At 34.6% G+C, this 25,318-nt stretch overlaps 3 protein-coding genes across 3 annotated transcripts; all 3 read left to right on the forward strand.

Annotated features, from left to right (window-relative positions):
- Positions 1 to 1,263: 1,263 nt before the first annotated feature.
- LOC112512122 (ras-related protein Rab11C) lies at positions 1,264 to 4,904 on the forward strand. Its single transcript, XM_025117962.1, has 3 exons — positions 1,264 to 1,426; positions 1,608 to 1,786; positions 4,222 to 4,904. Exons 2-3 carry the CDS (start codon positions 1,622 to 1,624, stop codon positions 4,693 to 4,695), a joined length of 639 nt encoding a protein of 212 aa, XP_024973730.1. The 5' UTR covers positions 1,264 to 1,426; positions 1,608 to 1,621; the 3' UTR covers positions 4,696 to 4,904.
- A 4,393-nt stretch (positions 4,905 to 9,297) lies between these two features.
- On the forward strand, positions 9,298 to 18,857 carry LOC112512648 (serine/threonine-protein phosphatase PP1 isozyme 2-like). Its single transcript, XM_025118717.1, has 4 exons — positions 9,298 to 9,898; positions 14,978 to 15,537; positions 15,614 to 15,814; positions 18,534 to 18,857. Exons 1-3 carry the CDS (start codon positions 9,700 to 9,702, stop codon positions 15,785 to 15,787), a joined length of 933 nt encoding a protein of 310 aa, XP_024974485.1. The 5' UTR covers positions 9,298 to 9,699; the 3' UTR covers positions 15,788 to 15,814; positions 18,534 to 18,857.
- A 4,329-nt stretch (positions 18,858 to 23,186) lies between these two features.
- LOC112512646 (pentatricopeptide repeat-containing protein At3g46790, chloroplastic) lies at positions 23,187 to 25,306 on the forward strand. Its single transcript, XM_025118714.1, has one exon. It carries the CDS (start codon positions 23,255 to 23,257, stop codon positions 25,214 to 25,216), a length of 1,962 nt encoding a protein of 653 aa, XP_024974482.1. The 5' UTR covers positions 23,187 to 23,254; the 3' UTR covers positions 25,217 to 25,306.
- Positions 25,307 to 25,318: the final 12 nt, after the last annotated feature.

Genomic DNA, 25,318 nt, shown 5'->3' on the forward strand with positions numbered 1-25,318 from the left:
AAATAGCGGCTGCTTTTCTTTTATTGAAAATAAAGATTACAAACTCTCAAGAAACCCTAATCGACTCTCATATGATTTTGAATCTATCTATTACAAAGAGAAATCTCTTGGTGCTCTTTTTTATATATTTTTCTCTATCTGAAACACTCTATTTATAGGCAATAACCTACCAAACCTGGATAAGATTAATGCTATCCAGAACAAGAATAGCCTTATCCAGAATAAGGAATCTGAAGATAGTCATCTAAAAGATAACAGAGGACGGCACAGCCAGAGAGTCTCTTGTCAAATAGAACAGAGGCTCTGTGAGTATTCACAGAAGCTCTGGTCTTCACAGAGGGGCTCTGGTCCAAGGGACTTGGAGTCCAAGAACTCTGATCCGCATAGAATCTCACAGAGGCTCTGGTCTTCACAGAAGCTCTGTAGTCTCTGAAAGAAGCTCTGGTTATCCGGGACTCTTTAGCACAGAGGCTGGTCTTCTAGACTTTAGACGTTTTGGCGCAGATACTTCTTCAGTTCGTCTTCTAGCTCTGGATTGTTTCATGAAACTTTTTCAAGTTAATTATTAGCTTTAAAAATAAAGCTAACAATCAATAATAAGCACTTTTGAGTGTTTGGATAAACAACTTATACCGGTGCCAAACCGGTAATAAGAAGTTTTTTAAGAAATTTAAACCCTTCTGACTTATAATAAGTTAATAAGTGCTTTTATAGAAAAACATAAGTTGTTTCAAATAAGCAATCCCAAACACCCCCTAAAGTATCACAACCTATTATGGTTTGAATTGGATTGGGTTGCATTTTTGTTTAAATTGGATTGGATTAAAAAATTTCAAACCGTAAACATTAAATTAAGTGTTTTAAATAACTTAGGGGTTGTTTACCAAACGCTTACCTAGTAAGTGCTCACCAAGTCACATTACCTTACCGGAAGAATATAACAAGGACCAAGAATCTTACCTGATAAGAGCAAGCCAATGACCGAGAGTTTTATCCGGTAAGTGAGGACGATGCTCTTACCACGGTTAGCACATACCAGGTAAATTATTGTATCCAATGCCATTTTGGTGGACTAAAATCTTACCGGATAAGAAAATGATAGTATTGAATTTTATCGATAAATATTTATCAGGTAAGTATTTTGTAAACGACTCATTAAACCCGATCAACCGAACTCATAAAAGTTACAAACAATACCCAATTTTTTATGTTTTGAGAATATTTTTGGAATTGATGAAATCATTAAAATATTGTTTTATTATTGGGAGGGTGCCAAGGTACCGCCCTTATTCTCCCAAGCATGACTTGTAGATATTCCCATTGTCGTTTCAAAGCTCCTTCTCCATAGTTTCTTCCGTTCTCTTCGATCCATTTTCTCTCAAAACTCTCCACATTTTCAATCGAGCTTCTGATCTCTACGTTTACGGTAAGATTTTCAACACATCTTCATTATCTGTTTGTGTATGATTGCTTGTGTGTGTGTTTGATTATTGAATGCTGATTACAGTGAGTTTTTCTTCCGAATTAGTTTGTGGATTTTGTTCGAAATCAAACGAGTGTAGTCGGTTTATTTGGGATCTAAGTAGATCTATCCATATCATTGCCAGGTTAGAAGAGAAGAATGGCGAGTAGGGTAGATCACGAGTACGATTATTTATTCAAGATCGTGTTGATAGGGGATTCAGGTGTTGGGAAAACCAACATTTTATCGAGGTTTACGAGGAATGAGTTCTGTTTGGAATCCAAATCCACCATCGGAGTCGAGTTTGCTACTAGAACTCTTGAGGTTCGTGTTCTTCTTCTTCTTGTTATTTAGTTTGCTTTTGATTCGAGTTTAATTAGGGTATTTCCTCTCAAAATTAATGTGAAATGGATTTATATTTAGTTCATAATCGATTACAATTGATAAATTGAGCATCATAACCGATTGATTATGAAGCTAAAACTGAACATATGTATCCCAATATATTGAAGTTGAATCATACCTGGTTTCAATTTCCAGCATCTTTGACACTAATTTTTGAGACAATGTGGTATGATTCTATCTAGTTCCTTTACAATGTGGTATGATTCTATCTAGTCCTTTTGGTTTGGGGGATATGATAGGATTTGGAATTGAAATCTATTCCAATCCTATTTTGGTTTGAAGGAATGCTTGGATCTGAAACCACATGAGAGCGGTTGGTATTTTGCGAGATTTTATAAGATTTGTTTGTAGTAATGTTTATAATTTATTTATTTAGTTTTTCATAATTGCTTTTTATAAATTATTTATAAAGAAAGGAGTTAGGTTGCATTCCATATCCTATAAAAACCAAAGATTTCAAATCTTTTCACGAAATCTAAATCCCCTAAAAACATTTCTTCGAACCAAATGGGACCTTATGTCTCGTTTGGTTTGTAGGAATGGAATGGATTTGGGGGATTTGGATTTCAAATTCATTCAATCACATGTTTGGTTTGTTGGATTGTCCAGATTTGAAATCCTAGGATTTAATTGAAATCCTACAAACATAGGATTTTGAAATCCTTAAGGGGTGCTCGGGATTTTGTAGGATTGTATGAAATAAGGTTTTAAAAAATGTTAAAAACATTTGTTTTGTAATAATCGATTATAAAAATGTAATAATCCTACAAATCAAGCACACCAATGATTTCAAATCCATTCCAATCCAAATCCCTCCATGAAAGCCAAATCCCTCAGAAACAATCATGCAAACCAAACGGACCCTTAGGGTTTATGGTTTACTGTATTTCAATTTATGGTTTTTACTATAATTTGTTCAAATGTTGTGCTGATATTACTTTCAACTTGACATATGTCGGCTTCTGGAGTTGTGTTCATTGGTATTATGTTGTTGGCTTGTTGCTATTCTATTTTCATATTAAGTGTTAAGCATGTTAACTAGAACTCTTTTTGATTGTTCATGGTTATGAAGGATTCATTTTAGGGATTGTTGAAACGGGAGAATAGTAGTCAATTATGTGAAAACTTTTCCATCGTGTATGTCTAGATTACGACACCTTTGATTTGAGTACCGATGCTTAATTATCATTTGTCATAGATTTTTTTATAAAATATTTGGTATAACGATAAAAAGCATGATGTAACATTAACAATTACCAAAAGCAATTTCTTCTAGAAATTTCTATGGATCATAAAAAATGTTGTGATATTATCAATTACATTATAAATCACTAGAAATTACCAAAACCATAATTTCTAATACAAAAATGTGTGAGATAGACACTTAAGAAATTCATTAAGAAATGTCGTAGTGGATGGTAGCAAACAATTTCATTAAACTATTTGTCAAGTCAAATGTTCGGAGGATATTGTTTTGCCCATTTCTTTCGTTTTTTATTTGTGGGCTCCATTTCAATTTACCCAAACATCTAAAATAAGGGATCTGTTGCCTGTTGGAGTCCCATATCAGCTAAATTAGGATCATTTCTTCTATATCTATATCTATATCTATATATGTGTGTGCGCGTGTTAGAACCTCCTCTTTCTTCCCAAGGGCTTTTTTGGAGAGTGATCTAGTGATTCCACATATTCTCACATGGTATGAGAGCCAAGATCTACCACTCTAGGTACCCGACATTCATGGCTAACCCCCTCTCGACACTCTGGAATAATTTGTCTCCATCTAGCCTCCGTTGGAGGGGGGGTGTTGGAGTCCCAATGAGCTAGACTTGGACCGTTTCTATTGTATATACCTTGGAACCTCCCTTTTCTTTTCAAGGACTTGCTCTTTTAGAGAGTAAATTTGGGAGTTTCACATATTTTCATGGTATACGTAAAATGAAAAAAATGGTAGAAAACAGGAATCGATGACTTGTCTACAAATAACTAATTATAAATTCACAATTATTAATTTCTTTCATAAACAAAAAATCGTATTCAGTAATACTCTAGTGGGTGCCCGTGCCCCCTTCTATCGTCCCAACATAATGGAATTTTTGTAGGGGTTTAAAGTTATACCCGCCTTACTTTGATGTCTACTCTCTTAAGTTAGCAAAAAGTGATTGCAGCTTACTGATAGTGTCAGTGCACTTAACATTACCGGTTGCAAGTTCAAATCGCTTAGCCTCTTTTCTAATTTTTTGATAACAGCATCAGAAAGAAAACGAAAAAACCACTTCGGTGTTGCAAAAAAACCAGTTGTATGTCATTTTTAATTAAACTATACCAAGATTTCACCAGTGATTGGAATACAGGTTGATGGAAAGACGATAAAGGCTCAAATTTGGGACACAGCCGGGCAGGAAAGGTACAGAGCCATCACGAGTGCCTACTACAGAGGCGCAGTTGGAGCCCTTTTGGTCTACGACATAACCAAGAGACCAACGTTCGATAATCTCCAAAGATGGTTGCGTGAGCTCAGAGAACACGCGGATTCCAACATCGTTCTCATGATGGCCGGAAACAAATCCGATCTGAACCATCTGAGAGCCGTGAGTGAGCAAGATGGTCAATCTTTGGCTGAAAAAGAAGGGCTTTCGTTTCTTGAAACATCTGCACTCGAATCTTACAATATCGAGGAATCGTTTAAGAGCGTTTTGACGGATATATACCGAATTGTTAGCAAGAAAGCATTGGCAGCTGAAGAAGGATCAATGGGTGCACCTGGGAAGGGAACCACCATTGATGTTGGTGGTGAAACTGGGAACACAAAGAGAGGTTGTTGTTGAAGTTAAGTGGTGGATTTTGGGAGGTAAAAGACTTGGTATGAAGCACATATGTTGTCTGTCTTGCTTTTGTGTTTGATAAGAGAGTTTGTAGAGTATTGTTTGTTGAACAATTATATTGTGATGTGGCTATAGGCAAATAAGACCATATTGCCCCTTGAATGTTTGTGTTTATTGTTCTAATATTTTTCTTACAACCGTGAGTTTTAAGGTTAGTTTATGCGTACCGACTAATTCTTTGGATGATTACAAATGATTTTGAGAAGCTGTTTGGCAGTTGTTGAATGGTTTGATGCATAATGATTAAAAGTCTCTCATGATATAGTGTAAAATGAAATATAATTGTTTGGTAATTGTTTACAATGAAATTAGGGCGTTTAATGATTAAAGGAAGCCCGGGATACCAAATCATTCAAAGGGTTTTAGAACCGTTGAGAGACAGATTTTTTTTTTGCCAAACAAGATTCATCTCTTAATAGAATTATTAAGAGGTAAACAAACAACCCCAGAGTCATTGAATCTTCGTGGCCACAAGAGCTTTGACAGCATTTAGATATGAACCTGGAGAATATGAGATTTTCACTACACCTTCACGAGTCTTGATTATTGTCCTCCAACCAAGTGGTTTTCATTGTTCTAATATTTGTCGCGGAGATAAGGTTGCATTTGATATGTTGGAAAATAAACAAGTTTCTTCTGTGTTTGGCAAGCAAAATATATGAGATATGAAGAATTATGTGGGATAATTATGTTTTTGTCTCATCCATAACCTGGAACAAATCGGGACAAAGAATCAAAAACCAATTCTATAATAAAATAAAAATATGATGATATATATAGACGAATGATCATGTGATAAGGTGGGAAACCTAAGAAGAGATCTGGATCCATGATTATCTTTAATCTCAAACTCACCCATTAATCGTGCTTGATATGGGAATTTATCTGGTGCATCTCATTCTAATATGCATTGATGGAGTCTCATGGAGAGTCATTTTTACGCTTCTCACTTTAACTCTCATTCTCACTAGAACCCAACCCTTATTTGATATGCTTTATTTTATAATTATGTATGACAAAAAACATCGAACAAAACTTGGGGAGGGTGTTAGGCATGTCTCCCGGGCCGGTAAATCCCATGCATTAAAGCATATGCCCTCCACGTAACTACGGTGGCCACAAAGTGTAGGGGCAAGATTCGAACCCGAACATTAAGCAACACTTAGCTGACATTTGGTCATTTTGCATTTGTTCAGTCTTGTGTCAATCTTATCAAATACTATGTCCAGTCTAGTTTTGTCCTATAAAATTCATTTATCAAACACAAGTCACGCATTCCTTTACATTTTGGGTTAAAATGGTAATGTATTTTTCAAATTGTTTTCTATTATAGCTTGTATTTTTTTCTTATTACAGTAATGTATTTTCAAATCATTTTAATATGGTATTGTACTTTGAAAATTTAACTCATTATAACAGTAGATAACTTGTTACCTTTTTTTAACCTGTTATCCCATTGCTTTATTCTCTTATGTGGCATAATTCAAATAACATGGACGACATAAAAAAAACCCATTTAATTTTGTAAGGCCTCTCCACTTTCCCGACCGTTTTTTTCCCACACAGTTTTGGCTTTCGTCCCTGATCTATGACTCATGGAAAACCTTTATCGTCGTGATAGTGCACCATTGTTTGTGCTCGAATGATACTTTTTTTTTTTGTTAACAATGTGTGTTTGGGTTGACTTGTATACCCCTCGATTAATCCCATATGCACAAAAGAATGACAAAGAAAATCCCAGTGTCTCAATTAATACTTTGAGCACCACATGGTAACGTAAAAAGCAAATATAGCAATTAAATGTTTCAGGATGAGCCTTATCCTATTGCATTTCTTTGCATTCGTATTCTTTTATGATAATTTGTTTTAGTTTAGTTGTTTGTATGGTTTTTCCATTAAGTCATCTATGAATAAAGTGTGTGTATGAATTAATCTGTCTATATATATTGAGAAAGTTTTTGTTTGAGAGAGTTTTTCATATATGGAAGGAACGTGTTTTTTTAATTGAGGAAGTCAGGTTTGGAAAAAGAACTTGGTTTTTAAAAAAAAGCTCCCTCCCTAAAAGCTTACTATTAAGCTCCAAATTAGTGGATGCTGCCAAAGGGAAAAAGTGAGCCACCGGTTCAGGTACAAGATACACAGGTCTCCGCAAAGTCGTAAGACCATGTATGGGGGCTGACGCCTGTCCCCGATAAGGGAACCCTAGGAGAGCCGCTGACTCAAATAAGCAACTTTCTATTTCATTAAGCAACGACCAAACAGTGATGTATATATGACTGAATGAACTGTGAGTCCCATTAAACTTAGTAAGCTACCAACAAACAAATCCCAAGTCAACTAGTTAGGGGCATACTGAAATAAGTTGCTGATTAGCCGAAAAAAATCATATTCAATGAACCATTCTTAGGTCCACGAAGATATAATCTAAAAATCTATAGAAACAACAGACAAGTGATATATAGATACAAAATGCAAATGCCAACATATTAATACGACGAAAACGAAGGTTTCTTCTTATAGGAAGATGAGCAAAAAGAGAATTCCCGACCACTCAAGTCTCTGGAGATTGGAGCAAAATGACAAAAACCCTTTGAAAATTTTGCATTCTTTCGGTTTCGTTCAATTTTTCTATTTTTTTTATAATAGAATTGGTCCCTCAATCTACTTTTACTTTTATTACAGATTAGTCCCTCACTGTACTTTCATTTTTATAACTAATTTGGTCTTTTCCTTTGAGAGTTGTCCACAACTGTATGACCTGTTGGAATCAATCCGTTACCGTTAGAAAGGTGGATAAATATGGGTGGGCCAAGCTCGATTATTAAAATCAAGGGGTGTTTGTTTACCTCTTAATAGTTTCATTAAGAGACAATCTCTGAATCATTAAGAGGTGAATCTTGTTTGGCAAAAAATAAGTCTGTCTCTTATTGGTTCTAAAATCCTCTGAATGATTTTGCATCATGGATCTCCCTTAACCATTCAGTGCCCTAATTTCATTGTAAACAATTACCGAACAATTATATTTCATTTTGCACTATATCATGAGAGCCTCTTAATCATTCTAACCACTTAATCATTCTACACCAAATCATTCACCAACTACCAAACAACCCCTAAGAGATATATATATATATATATATATATATATAAAATATGTTATATGGTATGTTTCGGATTTCAATCTTGACATATTGATGGTTAAATATTTATTATTAAAAAATACGAAATTCGAAGATTGATAATCCTGGAAGAAAAAAGGTTCATACTCCGTATGTTTGTGAAACTAATTTTTTTCTTACACTATGTACTGATATACATTGGTATTTTACGTCTGTTTTTCAGTTGGACAGAAAGTTATGTAATGTATTTTAGATGATTTTACATGGGGAGTGCTAATGGCACCCCCTTTCATGTCAGAATCAGGTCATTCAAGCATTGAGAATGTAAAAAGCATGTACTGATGTTGATGTGTGTGAAGAAGAAATTCATGGATAGGGGTGCATTAAGCAATGCATAGAGGTGCATTTAGCCCACCTCTTTTTACTTAACTTGCCATTTTATATTTGTTTTTTAGAAGTAACTTTTTAGGCCTATTAATTAGTACAACCTGCTTATTGGGACGGGTGCATGTAAGTTCTCAAACCCACAAAAACGTATTTGGGTTTAATATACCATGCCTCTTGAACAATAATAGCTCTATCCTGGGCAAAACCCAAACTTGTAAATAATTAGATCTATCTCTTTAATCAGTAAAAACTTTGTATAACAAACACATATAGGCTTATTAGGAATGCACCCATTATATTATACTAGAAGGATACTCGCACAATGCAGCGAGATACATCTCGATTGTTATGTTTCATTTTATTTTTTGTTATAATACGGTTTTATATTTTTTTTGAGAAAACAATAATATAAATTTAAATATATCATAAAAATTTGAAAAAAAAAACACCGATGTTAGTATCAAATTAACTATTTAAAAGTTATTTTTTATGTAAGTAATTTAATTTGGTGCTTTTTATTGTAACTTAATTTAGGTTTGATAAATAGATAATTTATTTTTGGTTTAATAATATAATTTTTTATAAAGATAACACTTAAGTATTCTGTTATAATGATCATCCTGATTATATTCTAGATTTTTTTATATTTAAAATAAGATGTTTATTCTGTTACGATTATGAGTATTTGTTGTTAGTTACATAAATTCAAACATAAAGTTTTAATAAATTGTATTTATGCACAATTTACTTGTAAACTTGAATTTTAAGTAGTATACACTGATAAACAATACTCCATACATAAAAATGGTTTTTAAAAGTTTTTATCAAATATTTTATAATATAATATAAATAAAATCAAACAACTTTTTTTATTAAGCACCGCTTAATACCTCTAAATAAACAATCTTAACTAATAATAAGAAATCGATATGAAGAAAATAAATGCAACGGATTAGGTGCAATATTCATAAATGAGGATGAAATTATGTTAAAAAAATACGAGGAAAAAGGTTGCAAATGCCGATTAAAGAATCAAAACCCTGGATTTGAATCCCCCATTTTCATTGCATAAATCAAAAGGGTAAACTTCAATATATGATGGCATTCAGACAACACCATCGCCACGGATTCATCGTCCTCCAAGCATTTTCATCCTAGAACTCGTCATCTCCGCCCCCAATCCTCTCTGTCTCTATATTCCACCATTTCATCTCTTTCTTCTTCCATGTTGTAATGTATTGCCATTATTGATTACACACCCACATAGAAACTGGGAACATTGTTTTCTCTATGTTTTTTTTCATCTTCCATTGACAATTACCTGGGAAATCTGTGATTTCTCGGTTCGTTTATGCGTGTTTGAAAATCTAGGGCTTCTTGGTATTTTTGAAAACCCTGGTTTTGGGGATAACTTTAAAGGGAGAGAGAGGTTAAGAGATCAATGGCCCAAAATGGTCAGGGGATAGACCCTGCCTTACTTGATGATATAATCAATCGGCTATTGGAGTTCCGGCAGGCGAGGACGGTGCGGCAGGTTCAGCTATCGGAGTCGGATATCCGTCAACTTTGTACCGTTTCTCGTGAAATATTTCTTCAACAGCCTACTCTTTTAGAGCTTGAGGCTCCGATTAAGCTATGCGGTAAAAAATAAATCCTTCTTCGTTTATAAATGGATATATCATGTGGTATTTTTCTTGAGATTGTGCTTTTATTATGTATCATGATTTGTTATATTGGTTGGCATGATCTAATCTTGTATTATACGTGGTATTGTGATTTCGATGAATAGTCATTTGGGTTTTTCGTTTTTTCATTTATTTGAAAATGGGTTTTAGTGTTGATGATTTTGTTGGCCACTGTAGCCCTGTGTATGAAAGGATCAACCAACTTCTGTGTGTTGCTTTGATTTAGGCCTACAAACATCCATGGTTGGGTGTTCATGGTAAATATTACTCAATACTTATGTGTAGGTAAAGAATTCGGTTGTTCGGATGTCTTGCAGAACTGTTATGGTTAGGGATGTGTGGTTTAATTCCATTAGTTGCAGATATGAGAAATCTAGCAGCAGATATTTGTCGGTAGAGTTGTCTGATTGTCTCTAATCCATTCTATAATTACAGAGGATGCAGTGATGCTTATTGGCTATATAAGTTAACATCAATTTGAGATATGATGTTTGTGATCATCCAACAAAATCTTTATTACGGTTTCCTTTTTCCCCTTTATATCCACCAAGAAAACTTAGCATGATCAAATTTTGACAGTTCAGTATCAATCCAAGTTTGGTACTTAGATTGGTGTGGGTCAATTTCTTAATCGAGACTTTCTATGTAGGTCCCCAAGTATGTGGCAGGTTTTTTAAGCAAAATCATACACTTGGTACTTAAGTTGGAGTAGGTTGATTTCTTAATCCAGATTCTCCCCATGTAGGACCGCAAGAATGTGGCAGGAACTTTAAGCAAGATTAATCACTTGAAAATCTATCTCTACCTAAATGTTTGAATGTTATATTGCATTCCCTTACCTAAGTGGAACTCTTGTACCAAGTACATGTGAAATCATGTATTTTTGCAAATATGTCTTTCTTATGCTTCCCCACATCTGGAGCTGAGAAGCATTACTCCTGGTCCCAAAAGAAGTGCAACAAATGGTTCTTTTATTAATATTAACGCAGTGTTTTAATATTAGACGACTTTCCAAACTATGTTGGTTAAAAAGTAGTAGTGGTTCGATGTAAGTTATATTTTGCACACCGTGCATTGTTTTAAAAAGCATTACGTAGAGATAGGAGGCTGTGTAATCTTGTAGAGCTTAACTACGTAAGCGGGAATTCGGGGAATAGGTAGATGCTTAAGCTGAATATAAGCAATTAATTTCAGTATAATAATCATTTTTTATACAAACATATGAAAATTAATTTTTTTGATGCTTTATCCTTTTTGTGCTATTACTTTTCTGACCAAATGATCAGGAAGATTCCCTCCAAGTTGAGAGAAGTAAATTGATGAATAGAAGTTAAAAAAGGTGGTTTTATCTCACTTAATTTTTTGAAAGGGTTAATTCAACATCAAAGTGGTGGAGAATGCTTAATTCCTAGGTTACCAATTAAGAGGGCCTAACTAATGGAACTATGAGGGGGTGCTTAACATCCAGGCAGCTGCTTGTTTATGGATGAAAGAGAGGAAAGTTCTCACTTGTTTATAAATTTGAACTTGAAGAGAGGGACCGTTTCTATCACATATGGAATGATATAAATGAAAAAACAAGTTAAATACATCATTTAAAGTTTCTAAATATAGTAATGTTGCATTTTTATAGGACGTCCAAAAGATGTTGCACTTATATTGGCACATAAGAGAAGCATCTTCCTTTTGTTACCCTTTTAGCTTTATATACTGCTTCAACTGTGAGGAATTTATGGTTGAACTATAATACTCAAAGGGCTTTTAAGGTTTTCGGACTCGATGTTCTAGGAGTGTCCTGATTTTCTATTGCATTTTACTGTTTCCATTTGGATTCTTGTAATACATTTCAACTTTGTCCACTTTTTAAAATATATCTTACTTGATTAATTATTCCTACGTCTTAAGGATGATTAAAAAACGAGCCTCCATCTCTTCTAGTACACTGTAGTGGTAGTTGGTCATTTTGAAGCACATCCGGTGAGGCCTTACTCACTGGTCTTCTCTTCTTGGATTGATGTGAGAGGTTCGTCAGCTCTACTTCTGTCCATGCCTACTTTTACCCATCTAGTTTATTCTTCTATCTAGTACAATACAATGCTGGATGCCGATGGTTTAGCTGGAACAGGGCATAAGGGCAAGTCTCTTTTTCAGTAAAACTACACGTTTCTGCTACCTGATGACATCACATGCTTGATATTGAAGGATAATAACACATTTTCAATGTATTTGCTCTTCTATGGACAATAACAAAAGCTACCCACTTTCGTTTCTTCAGCTTATCTTTCTTTTCTTTTGAGGTGTCCTTGCTGTGAGCCTGTGCTTCTGTACCACAAGTGTTCCTTTCGGATTGAGGAGGATGCTCATCCTATTATAGTAGTAATAGCCTTAATAATTTACTTAGGTGGGAATGAGAGAGCATGTCTTAGTGCTCAACATGGATTGGATTTTGATTCTTTGCACAATGCACAGTAATGTGCTTTGACCTATGCATTTCATAACAGTGTGATTTGACACACATGCGATATACAAGTTTTTTGATGGTCAAAGTTTAGCAGATGCCCCACACTATTGTCATGAGTAAACAGTATTAATTGATAACGAATTGATGTTGCTATTGGTGCATGATACAAAAATTTGCATTTTCTTCTGATTTGTATTACTTGTTCTATAGCTGAATGGGTGACATGATGGTGATGCTTCTACCATGTGGCGGAAAAGAAGGGGTTGGGGGGTTGGGGATTCGAAGGAATACAAGATATTTACATAATTTGGCAATCTAGAAAGATAAAATTTGAGCAAGAGGAGGTATATTCAAATCGAACCAGATCAGACATTTCTCTCCTGTTCCCAGAATCCCACCGTCATTTTTGCACCCCATTTTCTTCTTCCATGAATACAATTCGCTCGTCTCATTATCAACTTTAAACCCATGGCTTCTTTATCTCCACTTTACTCACATTGGGAATTTATATCTTCCTCTCTCGCCTTATTTCCCTAAATAAAGTTTTAACGCAGTTAAACTGCATCATGATATCTGATCCTTTTTAGGTTTATTTGTCTTTGTTCTGTGAAGAAATTAATGTAGTAATGACTGATGCATAAAAATCTTGCAAATAAGATTTCTTCAGCTGTTTTGGTTGACTTCAGTGTGGTGCTTAGTTGCTTATGGATAGTTCTTCTATCCAAATTTCATATGCCCCTCCATTCTTGCCTCTCAAAACATAAACATTCTAGGTGAGGCTTGTCTTATGCTTCTTTTCTTTTCAAGCCTACTGCTGAATGTTTTAGATGATGTGTAGGAACATGGGAATGCGTGATAGTAAGACATTGAAGGTTAGTAGTGTAACAGACAAAGAAATTCCAGAAAGTAAATTGTAAAATTCTTGGGGTTGGTAATGCTTAAACTATACGACTGCTACTTATGTAGAAATTGTCTTCCTATCAATCCAGGCCCATTGAGCTTGGTGTTATTTTTGGTTTTGGGTTTTGTTGCAGAAATTTTTAAAGGAATGATATCATTTTTGTAATAGCATTGCGCTGTTTTATATACTTAGTTATAGGGAATTGATTCCTTTATGACATTTTGTAATGGGGTTTTTTGCCAAAAATTTTGAAGGAACCTTTTTGTAATAGCATTCTGCTGTTTTTTTCTTAAATTTATTTTCTTTACATAGTTATGAGTATCCAATATCTTTCTGATTTTATTGTTAAGGCATTGATGTTCAAGTGTCCCTTAGGATTTAAAAAAAATCATGAATGCTAGAGGGTAGAAGAGTGCTTCATTAGATTTTATTGGAATGCCTGTTTATCCACTCTTGAAACTATAACCACCATATCAAAATGGAACTTTGGGTGCATCGATCTGGAACTCCCTTGTTGAGTCCTTACTGTATCACTTGAAGGCTTGGCACATCCATTACTATTAGGAATATGTGTTATAGATTTTTTTTGAAACTATAAGTTGCCAATTTTATGCACTTGTTGATGTGCAATATAACCTCAAATTATACAAACAATAAGTTGAAATAAAAAAGCTTAGAGATAAAAAATGGTAAGTGGGGTGTTATCGCTCTTTCCCTTATGAGAATTGCTTTTCTGACTTTTTTTGTGGCCTAATCTACGATCATTTCTGCAATATTCAGTATGATAATTGCAATTACTGAATCATTTGCAGGTCACTCATTGCAAGGCTATAGCCTATTTTATTTCCAAGTGAAATTAGCAAGTGTCTCTACCCTTAATTTCCACACAGATTGCTTTAGAATTTAGATCAAAGTTGAGCATACTTGGGTATCCTACCCTTAATTTCCAGAAATTGAGAATATATGAAGATGTTAGTTTGGCAAGGATTGGGCTTCTGAGTAAATCCCTTAAGCACATCATAAGTAGTTATTTGTTGCTATTAATATATCAATGTTTGAAAGGTTGGAATCGTAGAAACGAATATCTTTTTGGGAATCTGGTCTTACAGGTTTGAGTATGCAAGTATCAAGTTGTGCTTTATCTTTAAAATGAAGCAGTTTTGGCTTCAATGATGATTCTCTGTATCATTTAGTTGTTTGTTCTACAATTTAATCAACTACAATTGAATCGTACCATGATATTTCTGCTAAGAAAGCATCTATAGTTAATGGATAGCAAGGTTCAAATCTGGACTCATGTGATGGATGGTAATGTGTTGTTGAAGAAGAACAAAGTAACATTAAATTTAGTAAATCATTGTTAGCAATAATGAACTTTCGGTTGGCTGGTGTTAGAGCCTTTTACAAAATGAGCACCTAGGAAAAAAAGGCCAGAGGAATCACAGACGTAGGGCCTCATATTAATGTGAAGTGAAAGGAAAGATTAAGCTTCTCATCCGATTTAAATACCAGCATGATCTACCATTATCTGCTTATTTTGTAGTTATTTTCCTCTTAATGCTTATACCTCTGCAACACAAGTTGGATATTATGATATACCCATATGGCATCTCTAATTTACTGTGGTAGAAGTTGAACAATAGTTCTTATATTTTCCTGTTTTGGTTTCCAGGTGACATTCACGGGCAATATGGTGATCTGTTAAGGTTGTTTGAATATGGGGGGTTTCCTCCAGAGGCTAATTATTTATTCCTAGGGGACTATGTGGATCGTGGCAAGCAAAGTCTGGAGACAATATGCCTTTTGCTTGCCTACAAAATAAAATACCCCGAGAACTTCTTCCTGTTGAGAGGGAACCATGAATGCGCTTCTATCAACAGGATATATGGTTTCTATGATGAATGTAAACGTCGTTTCAACGTTAGACTTTGGAAAACCTTTACTGATTGTTTCAACTGTCTTCCTGTGGCTGCTCTTATAGATGACAAAATCTTATGCATGCATGGGGGTCTTTCTCCTGATTTAACAAACCTAGATCAGATAAGGAATTTGCCTCGTCCAACTGATGTCCCAGACTCGGGTTTGCTCTGTGATTTACTTTGGTCAGATCCTAGTAGAGATGTGAAAGGATGGGGAATGAGTGATAGGGGAGTCTCCTATACTTTTGGTGCTGATAAGGTGGCGGAGTTTTTAATGCAACATGATATGGACCTTGTTTGTCGTGCCCATCAGGTAATTGAACATTTGTACAATGTTACTTGATCTTTTTTAAGGTCTCTGATGTAATCTAAATGTTCGTTATGTGAAGGTTGTAGAAGATGGGTATGAATTCTTTGCTGATAGGCAGCTTGTTACGATATTCTCTGCCCCAAATTATTGCGGTGAATTTGATAATGCTGGTGCAATGATGAGTGTTGATGAAAGCTTAATGTGTTCTTTCCAAATCTTGAAACCTGCTGATAGGAAACCTAGATTCTTATGATGCAGTGGTGACCCAAATACTTTTAAGGTCAGTATCAAGTTTCATCTTTTTCTTGTTGGGAGGAGTCGGGAAAATGTTGTTTGGCATATATAGCTTATATTCCTTTCTTCCTTTCTCTTGGTAAAGCATATCTTTTTTGTTGATGTCAATTATACAAGTTGGAAGAAATAACTTGAAGTTTTCATTAGTAACGGCATAATATACTAGGAAGCATAATCTGTCACTGAATCCCATAATTTTAGCAACAAATTTTGCAGGATAGATACACTGAACAATAGTGGAGATGCATGATATCTTCTTTATATAAAAAGAAGGAAAGAAACTATAGACAAGCTCATAAAATAATCCATGAGAAATATCAAATATGTTTGTTTTGTGAGCCATCTTTCTTGGCTATTGGACGCTGCTTTTTAAGTTGTACATGCCTACATGGATGTCTATCATGTTGCACTTGCTAATAAGAAACTTATAGTTAGATCTATGTAAGTCTCTTTGTTAAATATCAACCATCGGTTGCAAAGTTTGAACAAATGACATTTGAATCTCTCTTGCTTTTTATACCTTTTAACCGTTCTGTCTCCATCCTTTCTCCCTTAATCAGAATATCCATGTACTATGATAATGACTATGTCTTATTGGTTGAAGACTGTGAAAACGTATCCTCATTTTTACAGATCGAGTGAATCTCTTCAACCTACTTCTCGGCAGTTGCTTTAATCTGTATTAGATTTATTTAACTTTTGATCCAAACGTAAAGCCTGATGGACAATTTAGGCTCATTAAGATTATACAGAGTTAGGGGCTGTTTGGTTGGTCTTACATTAAGTCCTGATAAAGCTATATGTGTGGAGTAATCTGTCTGAATAGTTTGGGAAGGTTTTTGTTTGGGAGAGCTTTTTCATGGATGGAAGGAGCGTGTTTTTAATTGGGAGGGGCAAGTATGGAAAAAACTTGACGTCCTGCATAAAGCTCGCCCCTAGAAGCTTACTGAATAAGCCACTCTCTATATCATCAAGACACTACCAAACAGTCATATATAGCTGACGGGATAAGCTGCGAGTCCTATTAAGCTCATTAAGCTACTAACAAACAGACCCTTAAGGACATAACAATGGATTTATTGGGTTCTAGCCCAATTGTTGTCGAGAAAGAATCACCTGCAATCTTGATTTTTATTTTCCCTTTTCATCTACAAGGATTGTAAGTTGACAAAAAATTGGAGCAACTTATGAAGCTATCAGTTGCTCCAGAGTTTATAGTCCAGGAGTTGGTTTGACTCGTAAAATAGCATTAAGTTTTGAATGAAGTGAGATTCTCTTGAATGATTTTGCTTGGCACCGAACCGCGGTAACCGCCTTATTTCGGATCAATACAGTTCAACCTACGGTTCGTGTACCCAGTATCCGCCTCATGCCTTCCGGTTCACATTTTCCTTCCTAACCGAAACTTGCGCGTGCCTATTTGGTGTTGCACTTTGTATGCTTGAGAAGAGGATTAATAATACTGCTTCTACTTGAATTTTGAAAGAAGGCAGGTTGGACCCCTCTTTCATACTTGCCAAAAAATTGCTCTACCTTTCCTCTTCAGAATCAACTGGATACAATGAAGCAAATATAACAGAATACAGAAAACTGGAAAATGTAACCCTATAAAATAAAATGTGTTCATAAAATTGCGCTTTCCTTTAACATAGCTTTTAACAATAAAAGTTACAGGCTTTTCAAGTGGGCATAATAAGGAGAGGTGCAAGATTATATGTAGCAATTTCCACAAAATCTTGTTACATAATATTGTTCGAAAAGGCTCGCTGCAACAGACGCCATGTTGCGCCTTGGCTCAAGGCTTATGTCCCACTCCACGTTAAGCCGGTGGCATGCCATGTCTTAATGCGCAATTTTTTATGCGATATTTGATTTTTCTTACCCTTTTAATTTCTTATTTGTTAGCTTTTAATATATAACTTGATTTAAATTGTTTATTAATCATTGACTCCTTGAATAATTGTAGAAAATATATGTTTATATATAATATTATATATGATATCGAGATTTTTCGCAATAAGTTACTCCTTGAAAAACGTCATGGCCTCGCCACCATGCCACGGCTCGTGCGAGTTAGAACTTTGCTTGATGTAGAGAAACCTTAGGACAATTTTTTTGTTGTTTGGTTTTTCTACCTGCTCTAGCAGTTTGGTTTTACTTCTTTAGGTTTTTCCTTATTGGTTTCATCTTACGTCCCTCTCGTGTAGCTACTTGTGTCGTAATTTTTGTTTTGCAAACCGGGGGGTCATCATGGAAACAAACATCCTACTGTCATACCCTACCTCTGGGTGGGAGATACTGGGCTCATTTGGTTTGGTTTTTGCCACCTTCTAAATGCAAATATCAAGTTAACACATTATTTGTTTGAAGTATATAATATTTATATATGGCAAATGCTCATGCAAATCCTAACTGATGTTTGAACCTTTAACCTCTTGGGACGCTGGGCTCTGCCGGTAACCCAATTACCATTTGGCCAATGACCCTTTGGTGAGTTAGTATATTGTTATTTGCCACTGCAAGTACTTTACTTAATCTGTATGTCAAGTTAATACATTGTCTTATAAAGGGGGACGAATCTCGGGAATAAATGTATCGACTTCTGAAAGTATTCTCTGGTCATAAACGATTGTTGTTCGCTCTCATTCTGCATTTTTGTTGTTGTTGTGGGTTTGTTATATCTGGTTATTTTGTGTTCAATGCAGAATCTCCCAGATGCTCTCAAATATGCCACTGATGTTTTAGTTATTTTCCTTTTCCGTCAAGAATGTCGAAACACTTTTCATCAAATTCTTGCTGGTTTAAGATTGGGGGAGTAGCAGCAGACTTGCCATGGATTGGATATATATATATATATATATTCAGATGATCATTTTTCGATTTTATTTTTGTTTTTATTATTATTAATATTACAAAGAAATCATGTTTGTAATCTGTTTGTGCCCAATTTACGACACTGTAAATACATTTGGGGTTGTAAATTGTGGGTATGGATTGATGTTGCCACCTTCCAGTTACCCTTTGCAGCATCTCCTTTTAATTCAACCCCTTTTTGACCTTGTTCTTGAAATGCCTTTTCCTGTTGTGGTAATTTTGGATATCTGGGTGAACCTTCATAGATATAAGGGCTTTGGCAACGCATGGATTCAATCCAAGGATATATGCGATTTTCACTACGTCTCCTGAGCTTTAACCAGTGTGCCACAACCTAAGTGAGTGTGGTCGGTTTGCTAAATGTTCTTGGTGGTTTGCGAAATGGCTCACCCAAGTCGTATTCTAATATACAAAGTACATTTCGGAAGTTGCGTATGAAATATACATTTGTGGAAGTTTTAGCTATTTTGAGACAATTAAGAAAAGGGCGGGCTAAAAATGAATAAAGGGGAACCATTTAGCTATTTTTAACGATCTTCCATATATCTGTTATTTATGGATCCAATATATCTCACTCTAAACGTACTTCTATTTATAAATAATATCTACATTTTCATTTTAGTTTGTCTCAAAATGTTGTTCACTAACCATAAGGGTGGTGTTTGATTGGTTTGAGCTTGTCTCCAAAGGTCAAGTACCTGGAGGTCTCATATTCAAATCTAATGAGAAATAAAAATCCTCTTGTGGTCACAGAGGTTCAAATGCGGTGACTCCGGGCTATCTGTAAAGCAGGTGGTCGCCCTGAGATTAATCGGCTCACATAACGGATTGGATATCCAGGTTAATAAAAAAAATGTTGTTCACTTTAAAGAATAAGTCTCTTCTTATTAATTCTACCCTTAATTGGGTGATAGAGGAATTTATTAGTCCCTTTATTATGAAGGGTAAGATTATCATTTTAATTAATTAAAAATAATTATACTTTTAAAATTATATATCTGAACGCTTATTTTGAGATGAAGAAGGCAGTAATTAATTATCCCGTTCTTTGAATATCACAAAATTAGAGTATCTCCAACGAGAAGTTCTTATTGGTAGACTGGGTCATAAAATTTTATAACATTAGGAGAAAACAGTACATGCCAACTTCGAAGGGAAAATTTATTCATCAAGATGGTGGGACCCAATCTAATTAAATAAAAGAATATATTTTGAATTTTGGTTTTGAACCCGTTTTCATGATTGAGAGCGGAGGATTTATAAATTATGTAGGAAAGAAAAATCTAATGTAACAGAAAGAGAAATATGATGTGACAGAGTTATTGATCCAAAACACACTCGTACAACGCCTTAGAACATCCACGATGAGAGAATCTTATAAGCGAAAAACGAGAGTTTTTACAAGTCACCAACATGTGTTCGATTTATTCTAAAGAAACCTTGGTACTTGTATTGATTCAAATGTTATTTTATTAATCTCTTGATATTTTTTTACTTAGGGGTCGTTTACTAAACATTTACCCGGTAAACATTTACCGGGAAAATTCGATACTATTATTTATTATCTGGTAAGATTTTAGTCAACAAAAATGGTTTTTTATGCAACAATTTACCCGGTAAGAGCTGATCAGCTGACTGTGGTAAGAGTCATTACCCTCACTTACCGGGTAAGACTCTCGATCTTTGTCTCGTTCTTACCGGATAAGATTTTTGATCTTTATCATATTCATCTGGTAAGGTAATATAACCTGGTAAGTGCTTACCTAAGTAAGCATTTGGTAAATGGTCCTTTAATATCTACATTAAATTTAGTAAAAAGTAGTGTTCTTATTCATTATCGTAGTAAAGTTTTATAAAGGCTGTTAAGAGCATTTTTAACAAAAAAATACGGGATGCTAGAAAATACTCCAAGTTTAAAGAATTCTCTAAAACTTAATACATGGAAAGAGAAATGGATTTTTTTTTATTAATTCGCACCCAATTACATTATTATTATTTTATATAAAAACTTTTTAAAAATTATATTGACATAATAAATTTATAGAATATTTTAACAATATAATTATATAATTGATATTAAAATCTCTAAAATAGAAAAAACTTGGACATAGATCAAAAGTCAAAATCTTCAAAGGAAATTACATTCAAATTCCAATAGATTCTTTATTTTAGAGATTATAATATTCATCGTATTATCAAAACATTTCATACATTTAATATAATATTATTCTACTTTTCTAAACATTTAGGATCCATTTATACTAATTTATTTATTGGGTTCGTAAGAATTTATCGAAGATATTCTTAAATACTTAGAAGGGTACTCGCGTAATACAACGAGATATATCTTGATTTTAATATTTTATTTTATTCTTTATCTCAGTCAATGTTATAGTATGATCTTATGTGATTTTAAAAACGTGATGATGTTTTTATTTTTGAATAAAATATAAAATTGAAGATATCATAAAATTTTAACAAAAATATATTGATATTAATATCAAATTAACTACTTAAAATTCCTATTTTTCTTGTAATTTTCTAATTCATTTTTTTTTATAATTTAATTTAGGTTCAACAACAAAGTAATTTATATTTAGTTTAATAATATAATTTTTTTTCTACATATAATAATTAATTATTTTGTTAGAACTCGATAATTATCCTAATTATATTTTAGATTTTTTATATTTTAAAATGAGATGTTTATCATCTATTTGATTATGTTTATTCACAGTTAGTTACACGAATTCAAATATGGAGCTTTAATAAGTTATACTTATGTATAATTTACTTGTAATTTTGAATTTTAAGTAATATGCATCAATATGTCATATTTCACGCATAAAAAGTTTTTAAGAGTTTTTGTCAAATGTTTTATAATCTATATATAACTATAAAGCAGAAACATACAATGATGACGTGGCATCTCCTTGTACTAGTATTCATGTCTTCCTTTTTTCTCCATTTTTTCCTTTTATTTTAGGTTTTATATTTAAATCTAAGACTTTTACTTTTCATCTTCTACCATTACAATTCATTCTCTTCTACGTCTTTCTATCATAAACTTATTTACTCTTCGTCTTCTACCGTTACAATTCATTATTTTCTACGTCTTTCTATCATATACTTTTTTACTCTTCATCTTCTATCGTTACAATTCTTTATCTTCCACATCTTTCTATCACAAACTTCTTTGCTCTTCTCCATCTTGCGATCCCTATAAAAAATTATGGATTGACAATATAGCTGGCGGTACGCCTCTCTCTATCTTTTTATGCATCTATAGAAAGACATGAAACAATAATTATGCGTGTTTTACTTTTATTTCTCGATCTCTCTATCTTCTATGTTGTCTGCGATTAAAAGCAAATTGAAGGAGATTAGAGAAACAATATAAGGAGGAACAAGAAAAGTCTATGGCAAAATCAGTTGTTGGTGTGTTTTCTTCATATCTGAAGTTCCGAGAAAACTAATTAGATGCTCCAATATCTCCATGAGACTGGATATACAAAACATGGAAATTGTATGTTTTTATTTTAAATTACTACCTCAATTTTTGTTATTTTCATTTTGAAGATTGCAGATTGTTTCTGTAAATAATTAATTATTTATCTTCTACTACATTTTTTTAGGATTCGGGATATTCATAGAAGGAAAAAAATTATATATTTTCGAACTAAAACATAATTTGATAATTTTATACTATAACCATGTTCCATGTCACAATTTTATTGGATTTTTCATTATAAAACGTAATATTCGGCTTTACACCTAATAATATACCGAATTGATATATGTTATTTATAAATTATATTTTTATTTTTGACAAGAAATATATTACACCTCTCTTTATTCTTATAATAATAAGACAACCAAAACCAAGAATTTATTTATATATCTATAGAATGTATTATCTGTTATTTCACAATTTAACTTCTTTTACGCTACATATTCATTTTTCTACAACCAATATATTTTAACTCTCTTTATTCTAACATAATAAAATATTCAGAAATAAAATTRTACCATAATTATTYTGATATATTTTAACACTTTATATCGAATTCAAACTTATATATTCATTTTTCTACAACCAATGTAWTCTAACTCTCTTTATTCTAACAAAATAAAACATTCAGAAATAAAATTGTAACACAATTATTGTGATGCCTTTTAACATCTTGTATCAAATTTAAACTTATCGATGCTTTCTTTCATCAATCAACAACGACCGCGCGAAGCGCGGTAAAGTTACCTAGTATAGTATAGATAAATTTGTTTAGATATTTTAATTTTTGATTATTTATTTTAAAGAAAATATAAGCTCTAATTCTCTAAAATAAAAAATAAAATCAAAAATCAAAAGACCCGTCCAAATGTCATCTAAAAAGAGCAGAGCAGGTGATAGTTTGAGCGCCACGGTTGTTCCCCCATTTATCTTCTCTTCTTCTGTCTGGTCATAACTCGGAACCAAGAACTGAATTCATCAACCGCCACGTTGGCCGCCGTTGCTCGGAATCGGAAAACATTCAACGACGAATTCTCTCTCATGTGGGTGTTTTGCCAGGCTCCTCCAACCATCCAACAATCACACTTCCCACTCCGCACGCGCCCTCCATCTCGACTTCACTCCCACACGCGCCACCCCACCTCCAGCACTCTCCGCCCTTCCACCACCGACACCAACCACCAAATTCAGTCTCTCTGCAAGAAAGGCCACCTCCAACAAGCCATCAAAGCTCTCACTCAAGAACCCAAGCCAACTCAACACACCTATGAACTCTTAATCTTCTCTTGCACCATTGCAAATTCTCTCTCCGATGCCATTAAAGTTAACCATCGCCTTATCCACGATGGGTTTGATCAAGACCCATTTCTGGCGACTAAACTCATCAATATGTACATGGAACTGGGTTCGATTCAATACGTACGCCAAGTGTTCGACGGAATCTCTAACAGAACTATATATGTTTGGAACGCCTTCTTTCAGGCTTTAACACTTAGTGGTCATGGGATGGATGTGTTTGATCTCATCTGCTGTATGAATTCAGATGGGATTAAACCAGATAGGTTCACTTACACTTATCTGCTCAAAGCCTGTGTTGCATCCGAGACTTCGGTTTCGTTGTTACCGAAAGGGAAAGAGATTCATGCCCACGTTTTACGACATGGGTTCGAGCCGAATGTTCATGTCATGACTACATTGGTTGATATGTATGCTAGATTCGGGTGCGTATTGGAAGCCAGTTATGTTTTTAGTGAAATGCCGACCAGAAACGTGGTTTCTTGGAGCGCGATGATTGCTTGTTATGCCAAGAATGGGAGACCCTTTGATGCACTCCAACTGTTTGGTGAAATGCTGCTTGAAGTTGATGATTTGACACCGAATTCAGTGACGATGGTTAGTGTTCTTCAAGGGTGTGCTGCACTTGGAGCTATACAGCAAGGGAAGCTATTACATGGATACATACTACGAAGAGGGCTCGATTCGGTGTTGCCAGTTATCGCATCCCTCGTTACTTTATATGCAAGATGTGGTGATCTCGAAATGGGAAGGCGGGTTTTCGACCACATGGTTAAGAGAGATGTTGTTTCGTGGAATGCTATGATCTCGGGTTACGGAATGCATGGGTTCGGCAAAAAGGCAATTGAAGTTTACACCGCAATGTTGTGTAACAAGATCGCCCCGAGTCCTATATCGTTTGTGAGCGTTTTAGGAGCTTGTAGCCATTCGGGGCTTGTAGACGAGGGGAGGAGGTTGTTTGAATCTATAACGAAAGATCATAGCATGCGACCCACCGTTGAGCACTACGCTTGTATGGTGGATCTTCTTGGTCGAGCCAATCGGTTAGATGAAGCAGCCAAGATTATACAAGATATGAGGATCGAACCCGGGCCTAAAGTTTGGGGTGCTCTTCTTGGATCATGTAGGATTCATGGCAACGTTGAGCTTGCCGAGAGGGCAAGCAAGAGACTTTTTGAACTCGAACCTACCAATGCAGGAAACTATGTACTTTTAGCCGAGATTTACGCAGAGGCTCAGCTGTGGGACGAAGTGCAAAGAGTGAAGAAGCTGTTGGAAGCTCAAGAACTCCAAAAGAAATCTGGGTGTAGTTGGATTGAAGTGAAAAGAAAAATATACTCGTTTGCATCAGTTGACGAGTTTAATCCTCACATTGAGCAACTACATGCTTTCTTGATCAAATTATCGATGGAGATGAAGGATCAAGGGTATAGGCCGGAGACTAAAGTCGTGATGTATGAAGTGACAGAGGAGGAAAAGGAAAGGATTCTATTGGGTCATAGCGAGAAACTAGCGGTCGCATTTGGGCTGATTAATAGCTCTAGAGGAGAAACTATTAGGATCACGAAGAACTTGCGGTTATGTGAAGATTGTCATTCCGTTACAAAGTTTGTGTCTAAGTTTGCGAATAGAGAGATTCTGGTCCGCGATGTGAATCGCATACACCATTTCAAAGATGGGGTTTGCTCATGTGGGGATTATTGGTAATGTTTGTAAGGATACCAAGGCTATGTCACAAACTACTATTGGCTGAAAACTGATATAAACTCCTGATCTTTATAATCAACATGGGTTTCTTGTCTAGAGTTT

This window comes from Cynara cardunculus (genome assembly GCF_001531365.2).
Source record: "Cynara cardunculus var. scolymus isolate 2C chromosome LG 5, CcrdV1, whole genome shotgun sequence".
NCBI classification, from domain to species: Eukaryota; Viridiplantae; Streptophyta; class Magnoliopsida; order Asterales; family Asteraceae; genus Cynara; species Cynara cardunculus.